Source organism: Sus scrofa, chromosome 7 (assembly GCF_054392235.1).
Source record: "Sus scrofa isolate SSC_HxYL_T2T_F1_AM1 chromosome 7, Sscrofa_HxYL_maternal_Yorkshire_Landrace_v2.0, whole genome shotgun sequence".
Taxonomy (NCBI): Eukaryota; Metazoa; Chordata; class Mammalia; order Artiodactyla; family Suidae; genus Sus; species Sus scrofa.
This window is the reverse complement of record NC_139389.1, coordinates 125,427,420-125,446,336: the sequence shown is the minus strand read 5'-3', so window position 1 is coordinate 125,446,336 and position 18,917 is coordinate 125,427,420. Positions and strand designations below refer to the sequence as shown.

The 18,917-nt window shown below is 55.7% G+C and overlaps 1 protein-coding gene across 4 annotated transcripts; it reads right to left on the bottom strand.

Moving 5' to 3' along the window:
• Nucleotides 1–228: 228 nt before the first annotated feature.
• Nucleotides 229–12,749, bottom strand: CHGA (chromogranin A). 4 transcript variants are annotated; one of them, XM_084966749.1, is made up of 8 exons: nucleotides 12,496–12,731; nucleotides 11,617–11,663; nucleotides 9,186–9,279; nucleotides 8,257–8,325; nucleotides 6,857–6,955; nucleotides 4,103–4,525; nucleotides 2,927–3,417; nucleotides 229–689 (listed from the first exon to the last, which is right to left on the bottom strand). In XM_084966749.1, the coding sequence occupies exons 1-8, from the start codon at nucleotides 12,539–12,541 to the stop codon at nucleotides 606–608; spliced, it is 1,353 nt and encodes a 450-aa protein (XP_084822875.1). In that variant the 5' UTR covers nucleotides 12,542–12,731; the 3' UTR covers nucleotides 229–605.
• Between the last annotated feature and the right edge of the window lie 6,168 nt (nucleotides 12,750–18,917).

The following is an 18,917-nucleotide window of genomic DNA, read 5'->3' as shown; positions in this document are numbered from 1 at the left end:
ACCCCAGATGTCAGCATCCCCAGATGTACAGCTGAGGAAACTGGTGCTCAGAGTCTCAATGCCACTTGGCCATGATCCCCTGGCTCAAAAGTAGCCCAGAAAAAGAGCCATCTCAGGGGGACTGAACCTCCCCTTGTCCTTTTGCCTGAAGCCAAACCATCCCACCCCACTTGGAGTCGGGGGTTGGCGGGGGGGAGTTCAAAGAAGTAAGAAAGAGCCCAGAGCAGATTTATTTTTCCTTATATAACTTTTATACAGAACATGTTAGAGTCAGGAGTTCTCAGCTTTCACCCAAAGGTCAGAAGTTACTGAAGTTGTGCCCAGTGGCTCTAATGGTGGAAGGGAGACTTCGAGAAAGCTGCCCGTGTTCAGAGAGAGAGGAAAATGGTTTAAAGTCGGGGGTCTGGCCCGTGGGGGGGCACACTGGAGCAGCAGCAGGAGCAGGAGGAAAGGAGGGGGGTGGGGGCGGCAGGGTGGCCCGGGCTCGGGGCGGCCTCCCTACCGGAAGCAGCCCCCAGGCCGTCTGGCCAGGACCTGCAAAGGGGACAACAGAGCCAGGACTACAGGGGGTCTCGGGGCCCTGGCAGGTGGGGCCAGCTGGTGCCTCAGCCCCGCCGCAGCTCTTGCAGCTTGTGGGCCACCTTCTCCAGCTCCGCCTCGATGGCCGACAGGCTCTCCAGCTCCTGGTCCTAGGACAGAATGCCAAGGGTCACGCGGGGACTGGCCCAGGGAGCCTGTGCCAGCTGTATGGAATGCGCAGCCAGACCAGTTGTGCTCCGGGTTAGCTGTGTGGCCTCAGACAGGTGGCTTTGCCTCTCTGAGCCTCAAGGGCTTCATCTGTTCCATGGGAACAGTGATGCCACCCGATGGGCTGCTCTGGGGACCATCACGCAGAAGAGTGTGCCCTGCCCCCACCCCCGCCCCGTGGACTCTCATCCTGGCTCACCTCCTCCTGCATGGCTCTGGGCAGGCCCATGGAAAGGAAGCCTCTGATGCCCTTCAGAGGTCCTTCCAGTTCCCCCACCCCAAGGCCTAGACGGCGGCTGTGACTCCTGAGGGGGCTGTGCCTGGGGTCCAAGTCTGCTGCAGGCCTCTCTGCCCCAGGGGCGGGGGGCCTGGGGCGCAGACTTGAGGCCGTGGGAGCTGCCTAGGCCTGGGCCTCCCTCCTCCATCCCAGTCACAAGGTCCTCAAGCTCTGGCTGCCAGGGCGGTCCAGGGCAGCAGGGGACCCTCTGGCACGGACACCCACAAGAGCAGGAGTCAGAGAAGGCCACGCCCCAGCTGCAACCTGAGAGGAGAGGGGTGGTCTTCCTGATGCCAAGCAGCGGGCACCCACCCGGGCACCAGTCAGAGCAGACAATGGTTGCCATGGAAATAGGGACCCTGGCGAGCTGTCGTGGTGCAGTCCCTGGGCGTGAGTTATAGGATTCTGGGGCTGTTTCTAAGATCTTTGGGTTGCGTGGAGGGGGCTCCACCCAGTCCTGTCCCCGTGGAGGCCTCCGGGGTCCCCATTTCTGTGCCCTGCCGTCCAAGGCTCCTTCTGCCTGCAGAGAAGGGAAGCTGGTGGGCGCCTCGGGGCACCTGGCTCTCTAGCTTCCGTGGATGGGGAAGGTGCCGATCGAAGGCGCCCAGCCTGGGATCCAAAAGCCAGGGATGGGGGACAGGCTGCTGCTTCCAGTGGCCCTGTCCCTTCAGTCCCAGGGGACATCGGCAGATGACCTCTCTCAGTTCCAGCTGCCATGAAGGAGTCTCTTCCTTTCAGGCTGCCGGAGTCCTGGTCCCTGGCCCAGAGGGCTGGCACCCAAGGAAAGGCCACGTCCGCTTCCGGGTGGGCAGAGAAGTGCATGGGGGCCAGGGCCTTGGACATGTCCCGGGCCCCCATAGGGCACTGAGGCCTGAACCACGGACCCCCTCAAGGCCTCCTCCAGCTCCAACGTGGCATCGCCAACCTCCCCTACCCACCCCACCCCCGGCCAGGGGCTGCCTCCCTGCACTCCACTGAGCTTCCCAAGTAGCCCTGGGCACAGCCATGTGTTCAAAGCTGAGGTGTGTTTTGATCATGATAATGAGGTGAGCGGAAAGGACTTCTTACCCCCATTTCACAAATGGGGGAACCCATGAGGCTCAGAGAAGGGAAGTGACCTGCCCAAGGTCACCCAGCTTGGAGGAGGCAGAACCCAGGTCTTCCGGCATACAACCCTGCCTCCCCCACCCATCACCTCAGGCCCCGAGGTCCAGCCGGCCCAGGGCCTGAACCTGGGAGGATGGTGTGGTTGGGCTGCGTGGGGACCAGGAGAGGACATGCCTGGACCAACGGTGGGGTCTTCCCAGGACACCACCCATCCCTTAGTGTCCCCTCCTGCCACGTCCTCCTGCCACTGTCACCTCTTGCCAGGTGCTCCTGCCAGTGTCCCCGCCTGCCATGTCCTCCTAGTTCTTAGGGTCCAGGGTCCCCTGAGTCTGGATCCCCCAGGCAGGAAATGGCCCTCCCCAGCCAGCCCCTGCCGGGTCCTTCGGCTTCCAAGCTCTCTGCATCCAAAGCGTTCAGCTCCACCCGTCACCCCCTTGTCCTGCTCCCAGACCCGCAGAGGCTCCCTACTGGCTTCTGGACAACGTCCCAGCCCAGCACCTCAGCGACTGGCTGAACTCACCAACTCTGTGGCTGCTGCGCACGGATCCGAACACTTCTGTCTCCATCTGCCTGTCCGCCAGCTCTGCTGGGTGGCCGTGCGCTGGGGTTCACGCGCCTCCCTGCCTGACACGCCCTTTCTCCTGTCCCTTCCCAGGCTCCCGAGAGCGCCTTGTCTGAGCACCTCTCCAGTCCCAGACTCCAAGGGGACAGTGTCCCCTCTGCGGTGCAGCTGCCCCCTGGCTGGGGACCCACTCCCGGGGCCTGGCCCAGGGCCGGCTCCCAGCCCGTACCAACCTCTGGTCTGCGGTTGGCGCTGCCCTCCTCCTCCTTCTTCTCCTCCAGGTAGCTGCGCACCTGGAGGGGCAGGCCGGCCTCGACGCTGTCCTCCCGGGAGGACGGCCTCCAGCCTCGTCGCAGCTGCAGCCCAGGACCCCTGAAGCCGTAGGCTGGGGCCCGGAAGGAGAGCTTCATGGAGCGGTCAGGGTCCTCCTCCTCCTCCTCCTCCTCCTCCTCCCCCTGCAGCCGCTTCTCGGCCGTCAGCTCCTTGGCCAGCCGGTCCATCTTGCTCCATCGCTTGGCATTCTCCCACTCCTCGGAGAGCCGCTCCTCCTCCTCCTGCGCGGGCTCCCCTCTCTTCCCGCCCCGGAAGAGGCCTTGAGGGGCCCCTGCCGTCTCCTCCTCCTCCTCCTGCCGGGAGTGCTCCCGCGCCCCCTTCCCCTCGGGGGGCTGAGCCTCCTCAGCCCCAGTCTTCCCGGCTCCATCCATGGCTGGAGCCTGGGGCCAACCTGGAGCAGGTGGTGGACAAGAGCAGGAGAATTGAGGGAGGGACCGCCGCGTTCCCTGGTCCCTGCCACTCTCCAGGGCCTCGCTGTGGCCACTGTTGGGACCACAGACCCCGTACTCAGGGTCCAGCTCAGCCCCTCACAACAGATTCCACTTGGAGGGAAAAGCACCTTGACACCATGCTTTGCAAGCCCCTCGAAATCCCGAGGGGTGAGTCGGCCAGAGGCCGCCTCTTCCTTTAGCCCCCTCACCCCGGAAGCCCTGACCCAGGGGTCACCCAGCTGGGGAGGGGGGAAAGACCCTGACCCGGTCTTCTTGAGGAGCCAGGGCCTGGTTGAAACTAACAGTGTCCCCAGACCAGCCTGTTCCCATCTGTCATACTCTCTGTTCCCAAAGCCCCTCTCCCCTCCTGGGTGGTCTGGGGTGGGGGCTGTGTGGAAGAGTGGGAGATGCAGGCTTTTTGGAGTCCGACAAACCTGGGTTGGAATCTCAGTTTTTACCACAAATTAGCTGTGTGACCATGGGCAAACTACTTAACCTCTCTGAGCCTCGGTTTCCCTTCTGGCAAATGGAGATAAGACCTACCTTTCAGGGTTGTTGTGAAGGTGGAATGAGATGATGGATGAGGCCCCCTCCCACCCATCCCCTCTCCCCGACACGTGTTCGAGCCCCAGGCATCACACATACTCTCACCCCTCTGCATCTCCTTGTAGCCAAGGCTCGGGTGGGGGTCAAATGCTTCGCTGCGGGGGCCTTCTTCCTCCGGGACCGCCTTCTCTCCAGCCTCCGCCTCCTCCTCCTCTTCTCTCTCTGCCTGCGGCCCCTGCTCTGCACTCGGGCCCTTCTCTCTGTCCACCGGACCCTGGGAGGGGCCCTCGTGGTCCTCCTCGGCCTGTGCGCCTGGGCGTTTCTTGCTGGGAAGGCTGGCTAAGGGGTGGGTGCTGGCGGCCTCCTCCTCCCCCGGGGTCTGGTCCTCAGCCTCCGAGGCCTGCGGCGGCTCCAGCGAGGCCTGGGGCTTGGCTCCGTCTGCGTCTTCATCGTTCTTCTCCACCTCTTTAGAATCTCCTCTTTTTTCCGCAGCCTCCTTGGAGGACGCCTCTTCTGTGCCCTCTACAGAAACAACGGAGTAAACTCAGGCCCCGAGGACCAGGCTGCGCGTGCAATCTCCCCAGAGCCCAATTTCAGAATTTAGTCACTGTCCCTCTTGGCTTCCAGCAAGCCCAGCCCAAGACACTGCCCTCCCCACATCCGCGGCTGACCTGAGTACAGCTGGACTGCAAAGTTTCTTTCTTCGTAATTCTACCCCTCCAAGCAGGGGGAGGGAGTGGGCTGGATGAGAATCTGGGGTTAGGAGGTGCAAATGATTGCCTTTGGAATGGATAAGCAATGAGGTCTTGCTGTATAGCGCAGGGAACTATACCTATAGTCACTTATGCTGGAGCATGATAACGTGCGAAAAAAAAAATGTATATAGGTATGTGCACCTTGCTGGACAGTAGAAAACTGACAACATAAACCAGCTCTAATGGAAAAAAATTAAAATCACTAAAATAACAAAACCAAACCAAACCTTAAAAATGACCCCCAGAAGATAAAGAGCCCTGAATTTAAAATTAAGACAGCAGCTGGGAGTTCCTGCTGTGGCACAATGGGATCGGCGGTGTCTCTGCAGCGCTGGGACTCGAGTTCAATCCCCAGCCTGGCACAGTGGGGTTAAGAATTCGACGTTGCAGCAGTTGCGGCGTAGGTGGCAGTTGCGGCTTGGATCTGATTCCCGGCCTAGGCATATATGCCCATATGCTGCTAGGCAGCCAAGAAAGGAAAAAAGAGAGAGCAGCTGAACTGCTGTGTGATCTTGGGCAAGTTCCTTAACCTCTCTGTGTCAGAAGCACCATTACCACGACATCATTCACCCCTCTGTGCGGAGGGTCTCTGTCTTGAGCATCCTGTGGAAGGGCTCAATTCCTCACTATTTGTCAGGTTTCATTAAAAAGCATTTTCTTGTAACTGCTTTGAAGACAGCCTTTGAACTAGTAAATGTCCCTCCCATTGCTAGAATGATTTCTGGTGAATCAAGTACCTGCTGCCCTCTGACTCAGGACTCCAGGGGGCAGTGCTCCCATGCCCATTTTACAGAAATGCAAACTGATCCTCAGAAAGGTAAGGTGACCTGTCTGTGCTCACAGTCAGCGTTGCTGAGCCTTGAACCCAAGCCTCCAAATGCCAGTACAGGGTGCCCTCTGCATTGCCGTGTGGCTGCCTCCCCCGTTAATTCTGCACTATTCCCCCTCCTACAGCCCACGGCAGACATCCAGTCACCCAGGCACTTGTTGCCATGGAGCCAGAATGTGGGAGTCCATGCCGAGCCCCAAGCCGCCACCAAGGCGACAGCCCTGGCAATGCGAGGGCACCTGGGCCGCACCAGCAGGCTTCCCCACTCTGCCCTGGAGGGACCACTGAGATCCCCGCTCCTAGAAACTGGCCTTCTTCACTCTTCTTCCACCTGCAAAGAGCAGGGCTGCAGGGGCAAGCGTGTGGCTGTTTCTAGGTGGGAAGACGAGAGAGCCTCCCCTTGACCTACGCCACGATCTCGGTGACCCCGAAAAGCTCTCTGGTTTCAAGAGAGATGATCCAGGTTCATTTAGTGTTTCAAACCTGCTCCTCTGGGATCCCCTCCTGCCACCAGGCTATGCCGAGGCTCCGCTAATTCCCAGGAGGGCAGGCGCTGGGGGCAGGGCCCCCGCTGCAGCAGCCACAGGGCAGAGTCCAAGTGCCCACCTGCCAGGCCAGATTCCTCCTGCCAGCCTGTCAGCCCTGTGGTGGGTAGATGAGACCGATCAAGGGGTGTGGAGTCGGAGTTCCTGCTGTGGCACAACAGGATCAGCGGTGTCCTGGGAGCGCTGGGACAAAGGTTTGATACCTGGCACAGTGGGTTAAGGGTCCAGTGTTGCTTACAGTCAGCGTTGCTGAGCCTTGAACCCAAGCCGACCTAAGCCTGAATTTAAAATTAAGACAGCAGCTGGGAGTTCCTGCTGTGGCACAATGGGATCAGCAGTGTCTCTGCAGCGTTGGGACTCGGGTTCGATTCCCCGGCCTGGCACAATGGGTTAAGAATTTGACATTGCAGCAGCTGTGGCTTAGGTCACAACTGCAGCTCAGATCTGATCCCTGGCCTGGGGAATCCATATGCCAGCCAAAAAAGAAAAAAAGGGTGTGTGTGTGGGGGTGTGGGGATGTGTGTGTTGTGTGTGGAGTGAGACAGATACAGATTCAGCCTAACCTCTCGGGGACTCGGTTTCCCCATTTAAAGAGAAGGAAATGACAACAACCCCACAGGCCCTAAAGGAGAGGCTTCGACCCCGAGGAACCCTCGCTCCATCATAACTGCTGTAACTTTCATCCTTCCTCCCCTGCTCTCTGACCAGACGGGTCGGCACTGACCCTTCAACTCAGTCTGGTCGTTCTGCTTCTCGAGAACCTCTGAGAGTTCATCCTCATAACTGCTCTGTTTCTTCTGCTGATGGGACCTCTCCTTGGCTCCTGGAATGAGAAAAGGAGAGAAAAAGTCCCATTTGGATAGAGCTCCGCATCTCTGTCTCTAAGAGGGAAGGTCGCTGTTTCTTATTTGTAACCTGGGCGAGTCATGTTCTGGGCCTGCCCAGTAAGAGCTGGGGGTGGGGTGGGGTGGGTGGGGGTGTGGGCTGGCTGCCCCCGACCCCTCTGGGCTGGGGTCCATTGGGCAGCCACATCACCTCCCCAGACTCTCTTTCTCACCTGGGAAACAAGAACAAGCCCTGCCTGGGTTCTCTTGTGGCCCAGTAGGTTAAGGATCAAGTGTCACTGCTGTGGCTTAGGTCACTGCTATGGTGCAAGTTCAATACCAGGCCTGGGAACTTCCATATGCAGAGGGTATGGGGGAAAAAAAACAGAGCAGTAAAGGCTCAGATGGAGCAGAGCATCGGTCCCAGAGGCAGGAGCAGAGTGGGGGCCCCCGGGGTAGCTAGGGGACCCTGCAGCAGGACATTATAGTGGCTGCTTGTCCCCTCATGGGGGCTCCAGATTCAGGCAAGCCCTCTTCCCCCTGGACTCCATAAGCCCTAGCCAAGTACTTGTCTGCATCTGAGCCCAGGGGCAGCACCTGCTGCCAGTGTCCAGACACCCTTCTGCCTGCATCAGCCCCAGGCTGAGCTGCCTTCTCTGACTGTCACCAGCCATCCCTGGCTCTCTCTCGTTCTTTTTTGTCTCTAGGGCTGCACCCGTGGCATATGGAAGTTCCCAGGCTCGGGGTCAAATTGGCGCTAGAGCTGCCGGCCTACACCACAGCCTCACTCCCTTCCCAAGAGCAGCAGTGGATTTGCTTAACCTTTTGGAGAAAGGCATACCTCACTTTGAAAGTCTGCTGGTAAGCAAGACCCGGCTTCTCCCATCTCCCCCTGGAGCAGAAGCTCAGAAGGGCAAAGGGGCCCCTCCTTGCTTCTGGGGACCAATTTCACAGAGGAATGGAGTCCTCTCTGCAACGTAGCCTTGAAAATGCCTCCTTTAAAATGGCTGAACTCCAGAGACCACAGGGTGTGGGAGAGCTGCGTCTGCTCTTGGGACGTCCCTAACTTGCTGTGTGACCTTGGACAAGTCACTCAACCTCTCTGGGCCTTGATCTCTTTAATTACAGTAATGAGAGATTGGGTCAAGTGGCACAGAGGACTCCACCTTTCCACTCTACAACTGAAAGGCAATAACTGAGCATCAGAACGAAATAAGACCTTGCTCGACCTTGCGCCATGGTGTTCTGACTCTCAGTTACTGGAATTTCCCCAGATTCATGTGCAGTGGCTGGAAAATACCTTGGAGAGCGAGGTCTTGGAGCTCTTTCAGCAAATTCTGATGTCGCAGGATGGAGAGGATCCGTTCATCTGCAGTGAAGGACAGTCGTCACGGGTGGTTTCCAGAGAACAGCCCAGAAAGAGATTGCCATCAATATTTTCAGCTGAGCACAAGGAATTTATTCTGGAAACTCAAAACTTGGGTGGCCCAGCAAGATTGGGTCTTGAGATAACACTTCTGAAATGACCGCCTTGCCAAGGTGTCACTCAGTTTGCTGCTACATCAGAAAGTCAGCCACCATCCCTGCCCCCAGACCTCTGCCAATGAGGTGGCAGCCCTGTGATGATGCAGAGGGGTCTCTAAACACAACGTGTTTGCCCATCTCCCTGCCTTTGCTCGTGCTGGCCACTCCACCTGGAGCATCCTTTTTTTTTTTTTTTTTTTTCATTTTTCTACCAAAACTTGATTTCCAACTTTTAAAGCCCAAGCCCAGCGCTAATGTTGGATTTACCCAACACTGACTGCCTCCTTGGAAACGCTTAGTCCTTCTCATGCCCACCCACCCGCAGTGTTCCTTTAATCATCACACATCCATGAGGTATCTACCAGTTGCCAGCGGCTGTTCTCGGCATTGGGGAAATAGCACACAAAATCTTTGTCCACAGGGAGCTCACAGGCTGGTGGCTTGCCGTTCCGGCCCTGGTTTCCTTCGGCCCCAAATTCTAATTAACTGCGTTCATATCAGTCCCCTCTGCTTGTCTGTGAGCTCTGGGCGCACAGGGGCTTTATTTCTCTATGCCACTCAGACTCTAGCACAGACCTGGCTAAGGCAGTCACTTGGTCAGTGACTATGGAATTAAATCATGGAATTCCATCGAAAGCCACACACCCATGTCCTTGCCTCCCAGCCCAGCGGGCAGCAGCCCCTCATCCCCAGCCTGGCCCATACCTCCTCGGAGTGTCTCAAAACACTCCTGGCTGACAGGCATGGGGCTGGGCTTGGACAGCGTGTCAGAGATGACCTCGACGATGCACTTCATCACCTGCCAAGAGAGTGGGGCAGGTTGGGCCTGGTTTGGGCTCAGGGCTCAGACCCTGGAAGCTCCAGGGCGAATTTCTAAAGAGGATATGAGAACATTCCCTTTTGTCTTCAGGAGTCCCTGGAGGCCCGGCTCAGGGGTGCAGCTCTGCTTTTCTAGCCAGATAATAACCACAACAATAATAATTTTTTTAAAAACCCCTTATATAGTGCTTACCAAGTGTGAGGCACTCTGATCACCTGGCCATCAGGTGTCCCTCTAAGGTGGGGGTGGGGACCCTGTATCTTCTATCCCAAGTGTTTCTATAAAGGAAGCTGCTCCTGAACCTTAGAGGTGTGTCTTGCAAAAGTACTTTAGTCTTGCAGACGCCCCAGGTCGCAATTTCCAGGAAGCCCTTAGGGACCTCCCAGAGGAGACAAAGACCTTTTCCAGCCCCACCCTGTCTGGAAACAGGCTTGGATCCTTGTTGCTAAATAGCCAAGGTGTCGTCACCTGCAGGGAATGACAGCTCACAGTCTGGCTCCATATTCACCCACTGGGTGAATCCCCTGGTGGGACGTGGGCACGCATCTGCTACATCTGGGTGGCCACCCCAGGGCACCCGCAGCCGTATCTCTGAAAGTCTTGTCTAGTGCCCAGCAAGGTGCTGTGGCTAACCAGATACCTGATAAATGGATAGTATTTGAAGATGTGTCAACTGTAGTCCTAGCTATGTGATTGTGGGCAAACAACTTGACCTCTCTGAGCCTCAACTTCCTCATCTGTAAAATGGGAGTGAGAAGACCTTTCCAGTTCCCCCCCAGGTTGATGAGGCACGGATGGGAAAATACTCTATAATGCACCAAGTGCCACACACAGCCAGGAAGGCATTCACAACTTCCAACCTGCTTCAGCTGCCTAGAGCTGGGCGGGAGAGCAGGAGGCATCAGACACTCATTAGGCAACACTGGTGGAGAGTGAGGGGGGTGCCAGGGCAACTCGTCCAAGGATCCAAGATGGCAGATTGGCAAACAGGCTCTACAGTAGTCATGGCATCTTAGGACATAACATGCAGATCTCCCCCAGCAGCTCTGGTGCCCTCGACCCCAGGCTACTGAACACAGTATGGTGGCCAAAGGGTCTCCCATAAGAGATCCGGCAAGAAGGGGCCTAGAGCCTATACCCTATATCTCCATGCAACCGCAAACTTTGCACTGGGAATATCAGATAACCCCTGGTTCCACGTGGACAGATTCTGGGACAGAAGAATTGGGTTTGAGTCCCCAAAGTGATGGGGAAGTCGTGAAAGGAAGCTCTGGGAATAAAAAGGCTTATTTACCAAGGACCAACTATGCGCCAGGCTCTTCACATGGTTTTCATGATTCCTATTCCTCGCAACTCTCCTCAAAGGAAATATTATTATAGATGGGAAAGGGGGAAGCTCAGAGACGTTAAGACATTTTCACAAGATCACACAGCTATGATGAATGGCAGAGGTTTAAATTTAAGCCTGCCTGCAACTAAAGAAGAGGAAGTATAAATGAGCAAGGTGGGCTTGAAATCTCCTTGATGCTTTGGGTTCCAACTACAGCCTCTGGAATAGAAGAAAACAGCTCCTGAAAAGGCAGAGAGTAGAATTTTCTCTGATGCCCAAGTGGAGCTACCTGTGAACATCAGAGACTGGAAAACCAGCCCCAGCTCAGACATGAATCAATTTCATGCACACACCCAGAGTGTCCTGGCCTGGGGCCACAGAAGCCCCCGCCAGTGTCTTCAAAGGCCCTTTCCTGGGTGACCTCCTCCAGCAGCCCCAACTGGATGGGACCCTGGGTGCAAGAGCCATGATCAAGAATATTTTCATTGGGGCTTTTCAGCGGAGCCAGGGCTTTAGCGCCTGTGGAGTGGGGGTGGGGGTGGGGTTGCTGGCAGAGCCCTTGGGAAGAGCAAAGCGGGAGGCCAGAGCCAGGCACATGAAGACTGTTCTCTCAGGTCTGTGGACAACCACAACCTCAGAGGAGTCACCCCCAACCAGCCCCTGGGGGCGCCTACAAGGTTCTGAGGGTTCCAAACAGTGGGCCTGGCTCCTGGGCCCAGCGGGTGAGACAGAGGCCCCATCAGGCTGCACACCCAACTCGGAGGAAGCCGGGGAAGTCCTCCCAGCAGGAGAGCAGGGGAATCCAGCAGACTTTGATATCTTCCTTTGCAACCTGTCCCCAGGCTCAGCAGCCGCAGTGCTGGCTCTTGGCTTTATGCCCACCTCACTCCTGCAGCTGCCCAAGAACCGGCTGTGAGGCATCCACTGGGGCCTCCTGCCACCCCCCCCACCCCTCACATCCCAGGGCATCCCACACCCCGTCTTACCTCGGTGTCCCCCTTATTCATAGGGCTGTTCACAGGGAGGGCAATGACTGGAAAGAAAAAGAGAGCTGGGGTCACTCCTCTGTTCTGAGGAGAGAAGCCAGTCCTTTCAGACTGGGTCCCCTGAGTCCGTTCACCCCAGCGCTCCCCCTCAACCCCCCACCTCCTCCCCCAAATGAGATGCTGAGCTGATTTTGTTTCCCTTCCCTAGCAGCTGCCCCCATGGGGATGGGTCCCAGAGGCTGCCCCAGAGCCTTAACCCTCCCCTCTGGGAAAGCTCCCGCGGGGGAGCAGTGTGGGAGCTGAAGGCAAGAGCTAGGAAAACAGGCCCAAGGCTAAGTGCGATTGGGGTGCAGGGAGGATGAGGGAGAGGCCGAGAGACCCCAGAGGGGGAGGGAAAGAGGGGGAGGTGGGGGAAAGAGATGGAGGAGGAGGAGTGTGAGAGGCGAGGGGCGAGGCAGAAGTCAAGGGCAGACGGACGGGGAGAGCGGGAGGATGGAGGGGGAGATGGGCGAGGGGGGAGCCAGACGCGGTCCTCCCATCTCCCCCAGTGACCTTGGACAGCCACGGCGCAGAGCCGGCGCTGGCCCTGAAGCGGCTGAGACGCCAAGCCCAGACCTGGGGTAGGGGCGTCCGGGAACCCTGCCCTGTGGGGTCAGGAGGCAGGGTCCAAGAGTCAGGTCTGCAGGTTCTGGGCCGAGGCCACGTCGCGGGGTCAGGTGGGAGGCGGAGGCGCTGTCCGCGGCGCTGAAAAGTCGCCGGGCGGGAGGGAAGGCGTGCAGGGGCGCGCGGCGTGGCGCGGTGCCTGGACCTCAGGGCAGGCAGGGCAAGAGCAGGCGGGGGTGCCCAGGACCCTCTCCCCAAGACCCCGCACTCGCTCACCTTGCCCGGCGCAGAGCAGTAGCGCCAGGGCGGCGGCGGAGCGCATGGCGAACCCGGGGCGCGGAGCAGCTGGCGGTCTGGGGCCGGGCGCGGCGAGCACGCGGGCGAGGGGTAGCTGGACTGGTCGCTCGGGGCGGGCTGCGGCGACACTGGCGCGGGATGGGGGGCGCAACGTCTCCGTGCGCGCCCGCCTGGGGACCTGCCCACCTCCTCTCGGCACAGGACTCTGGCACTGCAGCAGTGGCACCCTCGCGCCCCACTTATATAGCCCGGACCCCGGAAATGACGTCATCGGACCCGCCCCTACCCCTTTCCCATCCCTCGGGGGTCTAGCCGCTGCTCGCTCCACCCTCAGGCTCACCCCTGACGCCGCCGATGGCCTCTGCCAGTCACATCTCTTGGGTGAAGCAAAGAGGGCATCTGGCTTCCAGAAGTGGCATGGGGGGACTCAGCGGATCAACCCGCCCTCCACAGCTCCACCGCCTTCTTGAGTGTCCGTGGGCAAGTCACTCCCCGTCTCTGGACCTCGTGTTCCGCCAGTATGTGCTGAGGTCCCTGCCAGTTCCAGCGTGCCACTCCTTGCTCCTGAGGGTCCCTCTGCTGGAGCGCTTTACCCTGATTCCACTGGTCCGAGGGATGCTGACCATTCAGGGCTCCCTCTAATATCCAGGAGGGCTCTAGCTATACATGTGTTTATTTATCTGAATAACGTTTAGTCTTCGTTGCTTTCACAGTGCCTAGCAGGGCACCTGACACAGAGTAAAATGCACTTAATTGATCATCTGTCCAATGTACTGATTGAAGTTTCACCCATGGAGAAGTAAGTCTTGGGCTTTGGCCATTGTTGGACTGCGCTCATGGTGGGTGGTGAGGGAGGCGTATTTTGATATCAAACCCAAATAGAAGTCCTCTTCCTTCTACTTATTAGACCTAGTTCAAACCCTTAGGCTCACCTTCTTGTGGCTGGTAACCTGTTTGTGTATTTGAGGACAGCGCTCGCCTCCTCTTAGTGTCCTCGAAACCTGGGTGGTTTGTGTGTAAAGCTGGTTTCCTGGTTTGCGTCTCTCTGCCCTGGTGCCCTCCTGCTCCCTGCCGCATCACTGCTCTCAACCTGGGAGCCACACTGGGAACCCTTTTCACCATACCGTGGTGTCATAGTGAAGTTGGTATCTGGGCTACGGTTTGGCACTGCCTGGCATCGTCCAAGAGCCCGTCATTCTTCCTGGAAGCCTCCCCTCCCATCTGCTGCTGCTCCTTCCTACCTCCTGCCCCACACCTGTGCCCACTCCCGCCTCAAAGGACAACCTGGCAGAAACTCAGAAGAGACTAAGCTGGTCCTGTTCGTGCATTTATTTGTTCATTCAACAGCTACTTGGTAATCACCTACTGTGTGCTTAGAACACCTAAGAACAGCACTCGGCTGTTTTAGGGAGGCACAGTCTGTCAGGTGGGGACAAGTACTACGGACAAAAATGAAGAGGCAAAGGGGATGGGTGTGCTGGCAGGGAGGGATTGGGGTTATCTTTTATTTATTTATTTATTTAGTCTTTCTAGAGCCGCACCCGCGGCATATGGAGGTTCCCAGGCTAGGGTTGGAATCAAAGCTCCAGCTGCCACCTACGCCACAGCCACAGCAATGTCAGATCCGAGCTGAGTCTGTGACCTACACCACACCTCACGGCAACCCCGGATCCTTAACCCACTGATCGAGGCCAGGGATGGAACCCACGTCCTCATAGATGATAGTCAGATTTGTTTCTCCTGAGCCACAATGGGAACTCCAGGTTATATTTTGAATAGGGTGGCTCTAAGGAGGACTCACCAAGAAAGTGACATTTCAGCAAAGACCTGAAGGTGGTGGGGGAGGGGGTTGCTGGTGTCCAGGGGCAGAGGGCTCTCGGTAGAGGGACAGCAAGTGCTGATGCCCAGAGGGAGGAATGAGGCTGGAGTGTTCAAGGAATAGCGAGGAGCTAGAGGGAAGACGGCCTGGAGGATAGAGCTGAATAGTAACGCAGAGTTGGTCTCAAAAGCTTGCAAACGCACAGAAATGCAGACCATTGCCTGTACTCACACAACCTATACGGAAGCACCGATCATTTTAAAATATATGTTCCACCGTCTTTGCTGAGGTGGCTCCCTTTGTAAAGGACAGTTCCCGGTGCAAAACTGGGAAACTGAAAGAATAAGGGCCATTGTGATGTGGGTCACCCTGAACGTGGTGCCGAGGCCTGCAGCGTGCCACCTTGTATGCCAACCTCTGTAGCATCTGCTGTTATTTCATGTAACAACAGGTGTACTCTCGGTCAGAGAAAATGGATGTTTTAAGACGTTGATGTGCAGTGCCCAACTATGGAAAAAAGGCGAACCACTTTCCCAGCTGAGTGTGTTTTTCTCCTGGGAAGTTTCAGAGCCCCTGTCGCTTTCCCAGGAGCACTCGTTCTCCAGGAGCCTGATAATGTTTGGCTCCTGTAGCTGAGGATAATGGACCAGAAAAAACACAGGCTTTACGAGTGACGATGCCAGTAATTCGCAATGGGGCCGTGCTCTATGGCTCTCCAGCGTGTCTGTCACTGATACTTTAATTTTAAATAATTTAAGAAAAAAGGTCATTGAGTCCTTACGCTACCCCCTAAACCAAAGTTAGAGCAAGATTTTTGTTTTGGTTTGTTTTGGTTTTTGTTTATTTGGTTTTTGTTTTTTTTGTTTGTTATTTGGCCACATCCACGGCATGTGGAGGTTCCTGGGCCAGGGATCAAACCCGTGACACAGCCAGGGATGGGGGTGGGGCGGGGCAGGGGAGTGTTCTGATTACTGAAGGAAGAGGAGACGTGGAGGACAATGCACATTCTCTACCACACAACCCATGGGGGTGATGCCAAATCTAACCCTTGTGGGAAACATACTGGGAACCAGCAACTGTCCTGAGAGTTGCAGCCCTATGAGGTAGGCACCTGCGTTTTGCTTGTTTACTGATGGAGTTCTACAAGAGAATTAAAGCCCACATGCCCTGAGGCCTTCATCCCGAATTAGCATCTCCGGCACATGCATCTAGAATGGTACTAACTATGCTCCATCCTTGGGAGAACTGAGAAAGGTTCCGAGGGGGAGGCCTGTATGGTGCTGTTGAGGGTCCCTTTTAGGGAGCCAGGCACTGGGTTGGGTGCTGGCACTGGGTTGGGTGCTTGTCTTGGTTCTGCTTTCCCCCAAACTCCCCAAAGCAGAGATTTGGATGTGCTTCATTTGGAAGTGATTCCATCAACGAGGAAGTAGGAAAGTGAGAGCAGGAAAAGAGAAAAACCAATCCAGTGCGGGTCGATAAGTGAGTTACCACTGAGGACCGTGGAAACTCAATCTAGCTGGGACTTACTGGGAAACTCATCTGGGGATTTTTCCACTGGGGCAAAGAGGCTGGGATACTTAACTGCCGATTCCTCTCCTTCACTGAAGGTCTCTCCTGGAGGCGTCGACGTCCCCAAACGTCCGTCCTGCCTGCTCTGTGAAAGGACCAAGCAAACTCCCACTGCCAGAGAAAACCCTCAGGCAGAGAAACACCGGAAGCGGAAGCGGTTGGGAAGGGTGTATGGGAACTGTCTACAGGTCACCTCCAGGGTAGTGCCAAGTGCCATAAATGGGACACTGGCACCTTCTTTGGGGCTTTATACATGTTATTTCATTTAATCTTTACAATAAACCTGTGACTCGATTGTCAACCTCTCTGCTTCTTGTATGCAGAAGTTGAAGCTCCCAGAAATGAAGGAACTCGTCCAGGGTCACACATAGCTGGGAAATGGTGGAGTGTGCGGGCCAGTCACCTGTCTCGTGTCACCCCACTCTCCTTTTCTTGTGCCTGAAGCCCTCTACCAGCCTAATGTTTAACTGGTCTTCACCAGCAAACCTCACCCAAAACTACTACCCTCAGGCTTGCTAAAATCTCTTATCTCTGAAAAAGATGATTGATGTTTTTCCAGCTTTTTGGTGGATGAAGCATGGAGAAAATCTCTTTTTATTGCTCCAAGTCTATACATGTAACCTCCATGAAAAACCATGACCTGGAGTACCCTTGTGGCTCAGCGGGTTAAGGATCCAGTGCTGTTACTGCTGTGGCTCTGGTTACTGCTGTGATGTGAGTTCAATCCCTGGCCCAGGAACTTCCGTATGGTGCAGGAACAGCCAAAACAAATAAACAAAAACCTATGACCTCACTCTATATATAAAGCTTCAAAACACGTTTCCTAGCCTCCATTTCTTTTTTCTTTTTTAATTTTTCTCTCTCTTTTTTTTGGTCTTTTTGCCTTTTTCTAGGGCCGCTCCCACGGCATATGGAGGTTCCCAGGCTAGGGGTCGAATCGGAGCTCTAGCCACCGGCCTACACCACAGCTCACGGCAACGCCGGATCGTTAACCCACTGAGCAAGGCCAGGCATCGAACCCGCAACCTCATGGTTCCTAGTCGGATTCGTTAACCACTGCGCCACGACGGGAGCTCCAATTTTTCCTCTTTTTTTAATTTTTGTTTTCGCCCCCACTTCCAATCATGTTGCCGCTCCCTAAGCAACACTTGTCTTGCCATTCTGGAGCTGCTCTGGCTAAAGCAAGTAGCTCTCATCTGATGCAGGTGGTCAGATTCTCATTTTTTCCCCAAACAGCTGTTCTTTCTGTGCCTCGCTCCTGCTGAAATGCAAAGACCTGGGACAGCAAAGCCACATGTGGCTAAATCTCCATTCCTCATGCGCTAAGAGGGAATCTGAGAGGAGGATGGTGTGCTCTGAAGGCGAGTGTTGCAGCCCATCTTAGCATCATGTTAGAGCGCCAAGGAACCAGTATTTCTCAGTCTACCCACGGCTCATGGTTCCCCATGACAGTTTCCCAGATCTGCTGCCAAATTTTGATCCACACACAAAATGTGTTATGGTTATAGCTAAGTATATACTGCCTTGGTTTTGTTTCTCTCTCTCTCTCTCTCTTTTGTTTTTGTTTTTGTTTTTGTTTTTTTGGTCTTTTGTCTTTCTAGGGCCGCACCCACGGTATATGGAGGTTCCCAGGCTAGGGTCTAATTGGAGCTGCAGCCACCGGCCTTCGCCACAGCCATAGCAACTCGGGATCCAAGCTGCGTCTTCGACCTGCACCACAGCTCACGGCAACACCGGATCCTCAACCCACTGATCGAGGCCAGGGATCGAACCCGAAACCTTGTGGTTCCTGGTTGGATTTGTTAACCACTGAGCCACAGAGGGAACTCCCCTGCCTTCGTTTTGTATGTTAGATGAAGCATGGGGCTGGGTGGGTATGGGAGCTGTGGCATAGCTCACTGAGAGCAGGAGGCGGGGGGGCAGAGTCAGGAGCTCTTTGTCTTGTGAATACATGGAGGGCACTGTGGGTTTGTCTGTTCAACCTCTAGTCCAACCCTCTCCAGGTAAGCAGAAGTAGGAAAACAGAAAACTACATTTCCCAGACCCCCTTGCAGCTAAGGACCTGGACATGATTTAGGTTCCACCAATCAGTGGTACCTGCTCAGGAGCAGCGTGGAGGGAAGCTACAGAGCCATCCTGCTGCTAGTGTGGACATGGCAGAGGTGGGTGGCCCTAGAGTCAGTGGCTGTGCAGTTTCCTGATCCTGGCATGGGCAGCAGTTCCTGTGGCAGCTCAGTTCTGGGGTGTGGCTTTGTGAGTTGTTTCTGGAAACACACTCTATAGTCAACTTCTTCAGTCCTCCTGTAATTCTGTAATCATTTAATATCCTGTTTTCTGCTACTAATCCCCAACTGAAACCAGGGAATAGCCAGTTAGGACAGTGAGCAGTTCTGGCAACAAATGGCAACACTGGGGTAGAAGGTGCTCAGGTGAATAGGGTGCTGATGGTGGCTGTGTTTGTAGATCCCTCTCGCTATGTCAAAGAAAAGTGCCTGCTCAATGCCAGGCACTACCTATTTCTGTAACCCAGACAGCGCTACTCAAATTCATTCCAACCATGAGGGCTTTATAAAGGATGCTGACACTTCAGAGTTTCTTCATAGGGATAGAAATCTCCTGGTTAACAGGTAGCTGTCCGAATTAAGCAGTAAAATGATCAGTTACCAGGTCTTTAAGAAACTCAGTGAGTGACATTGGTATCGCCAAGATTCTAGTCCCATTGCTGAGAGGGCAAGGCACTTGTCCAAGGTCACACAGCAAGTTGTAAGAGCCAGAACTGGTTCTCCTGGCCCTCAACCTAATTGTTCCACTGCTCCAGCGAATGAAAAAGAGTGAAGAAATGAATGAAAGAGGTGTGGGACTGGCATCCAAAATGCTCCCCCCTGACCCTAGAATCCAAGGGCCAACCAGGGGTGAGGAAAAGGAGAGGAAAAAGCAGGTTTGGGTAGTGCGAACTGCACTGAAATGCTTTTTTAAAACTCGCTCTTGGAGATCCCCGCTCTGGCACAGTGAG

Bases quoted from the DNA above. Each gene is read 5' to 3' on its own strand.
- CHGA (XM_084966749.1), bottom strand. From the start codon at position 12,541: ATGCGCTCCGCCGCCGCCCTGGCGCTACTGCTCTGCGCCGGGCAAG. The intron at 3,418-4,102 runs GTATGTGTGATG...CACCTGCTCCAG, and splicing joins GGAGATGCAGAGGGGTGAGA to GTTGGCCCCAGGCTCCAGCC. The intron at 690-2,926 runs GTTGGTACGGGC...ATTCTGTCCTAG, and splicing joins GCGCCAACCGCAGACCAGAG to GACCAGGAGCTGGAGAGCCT.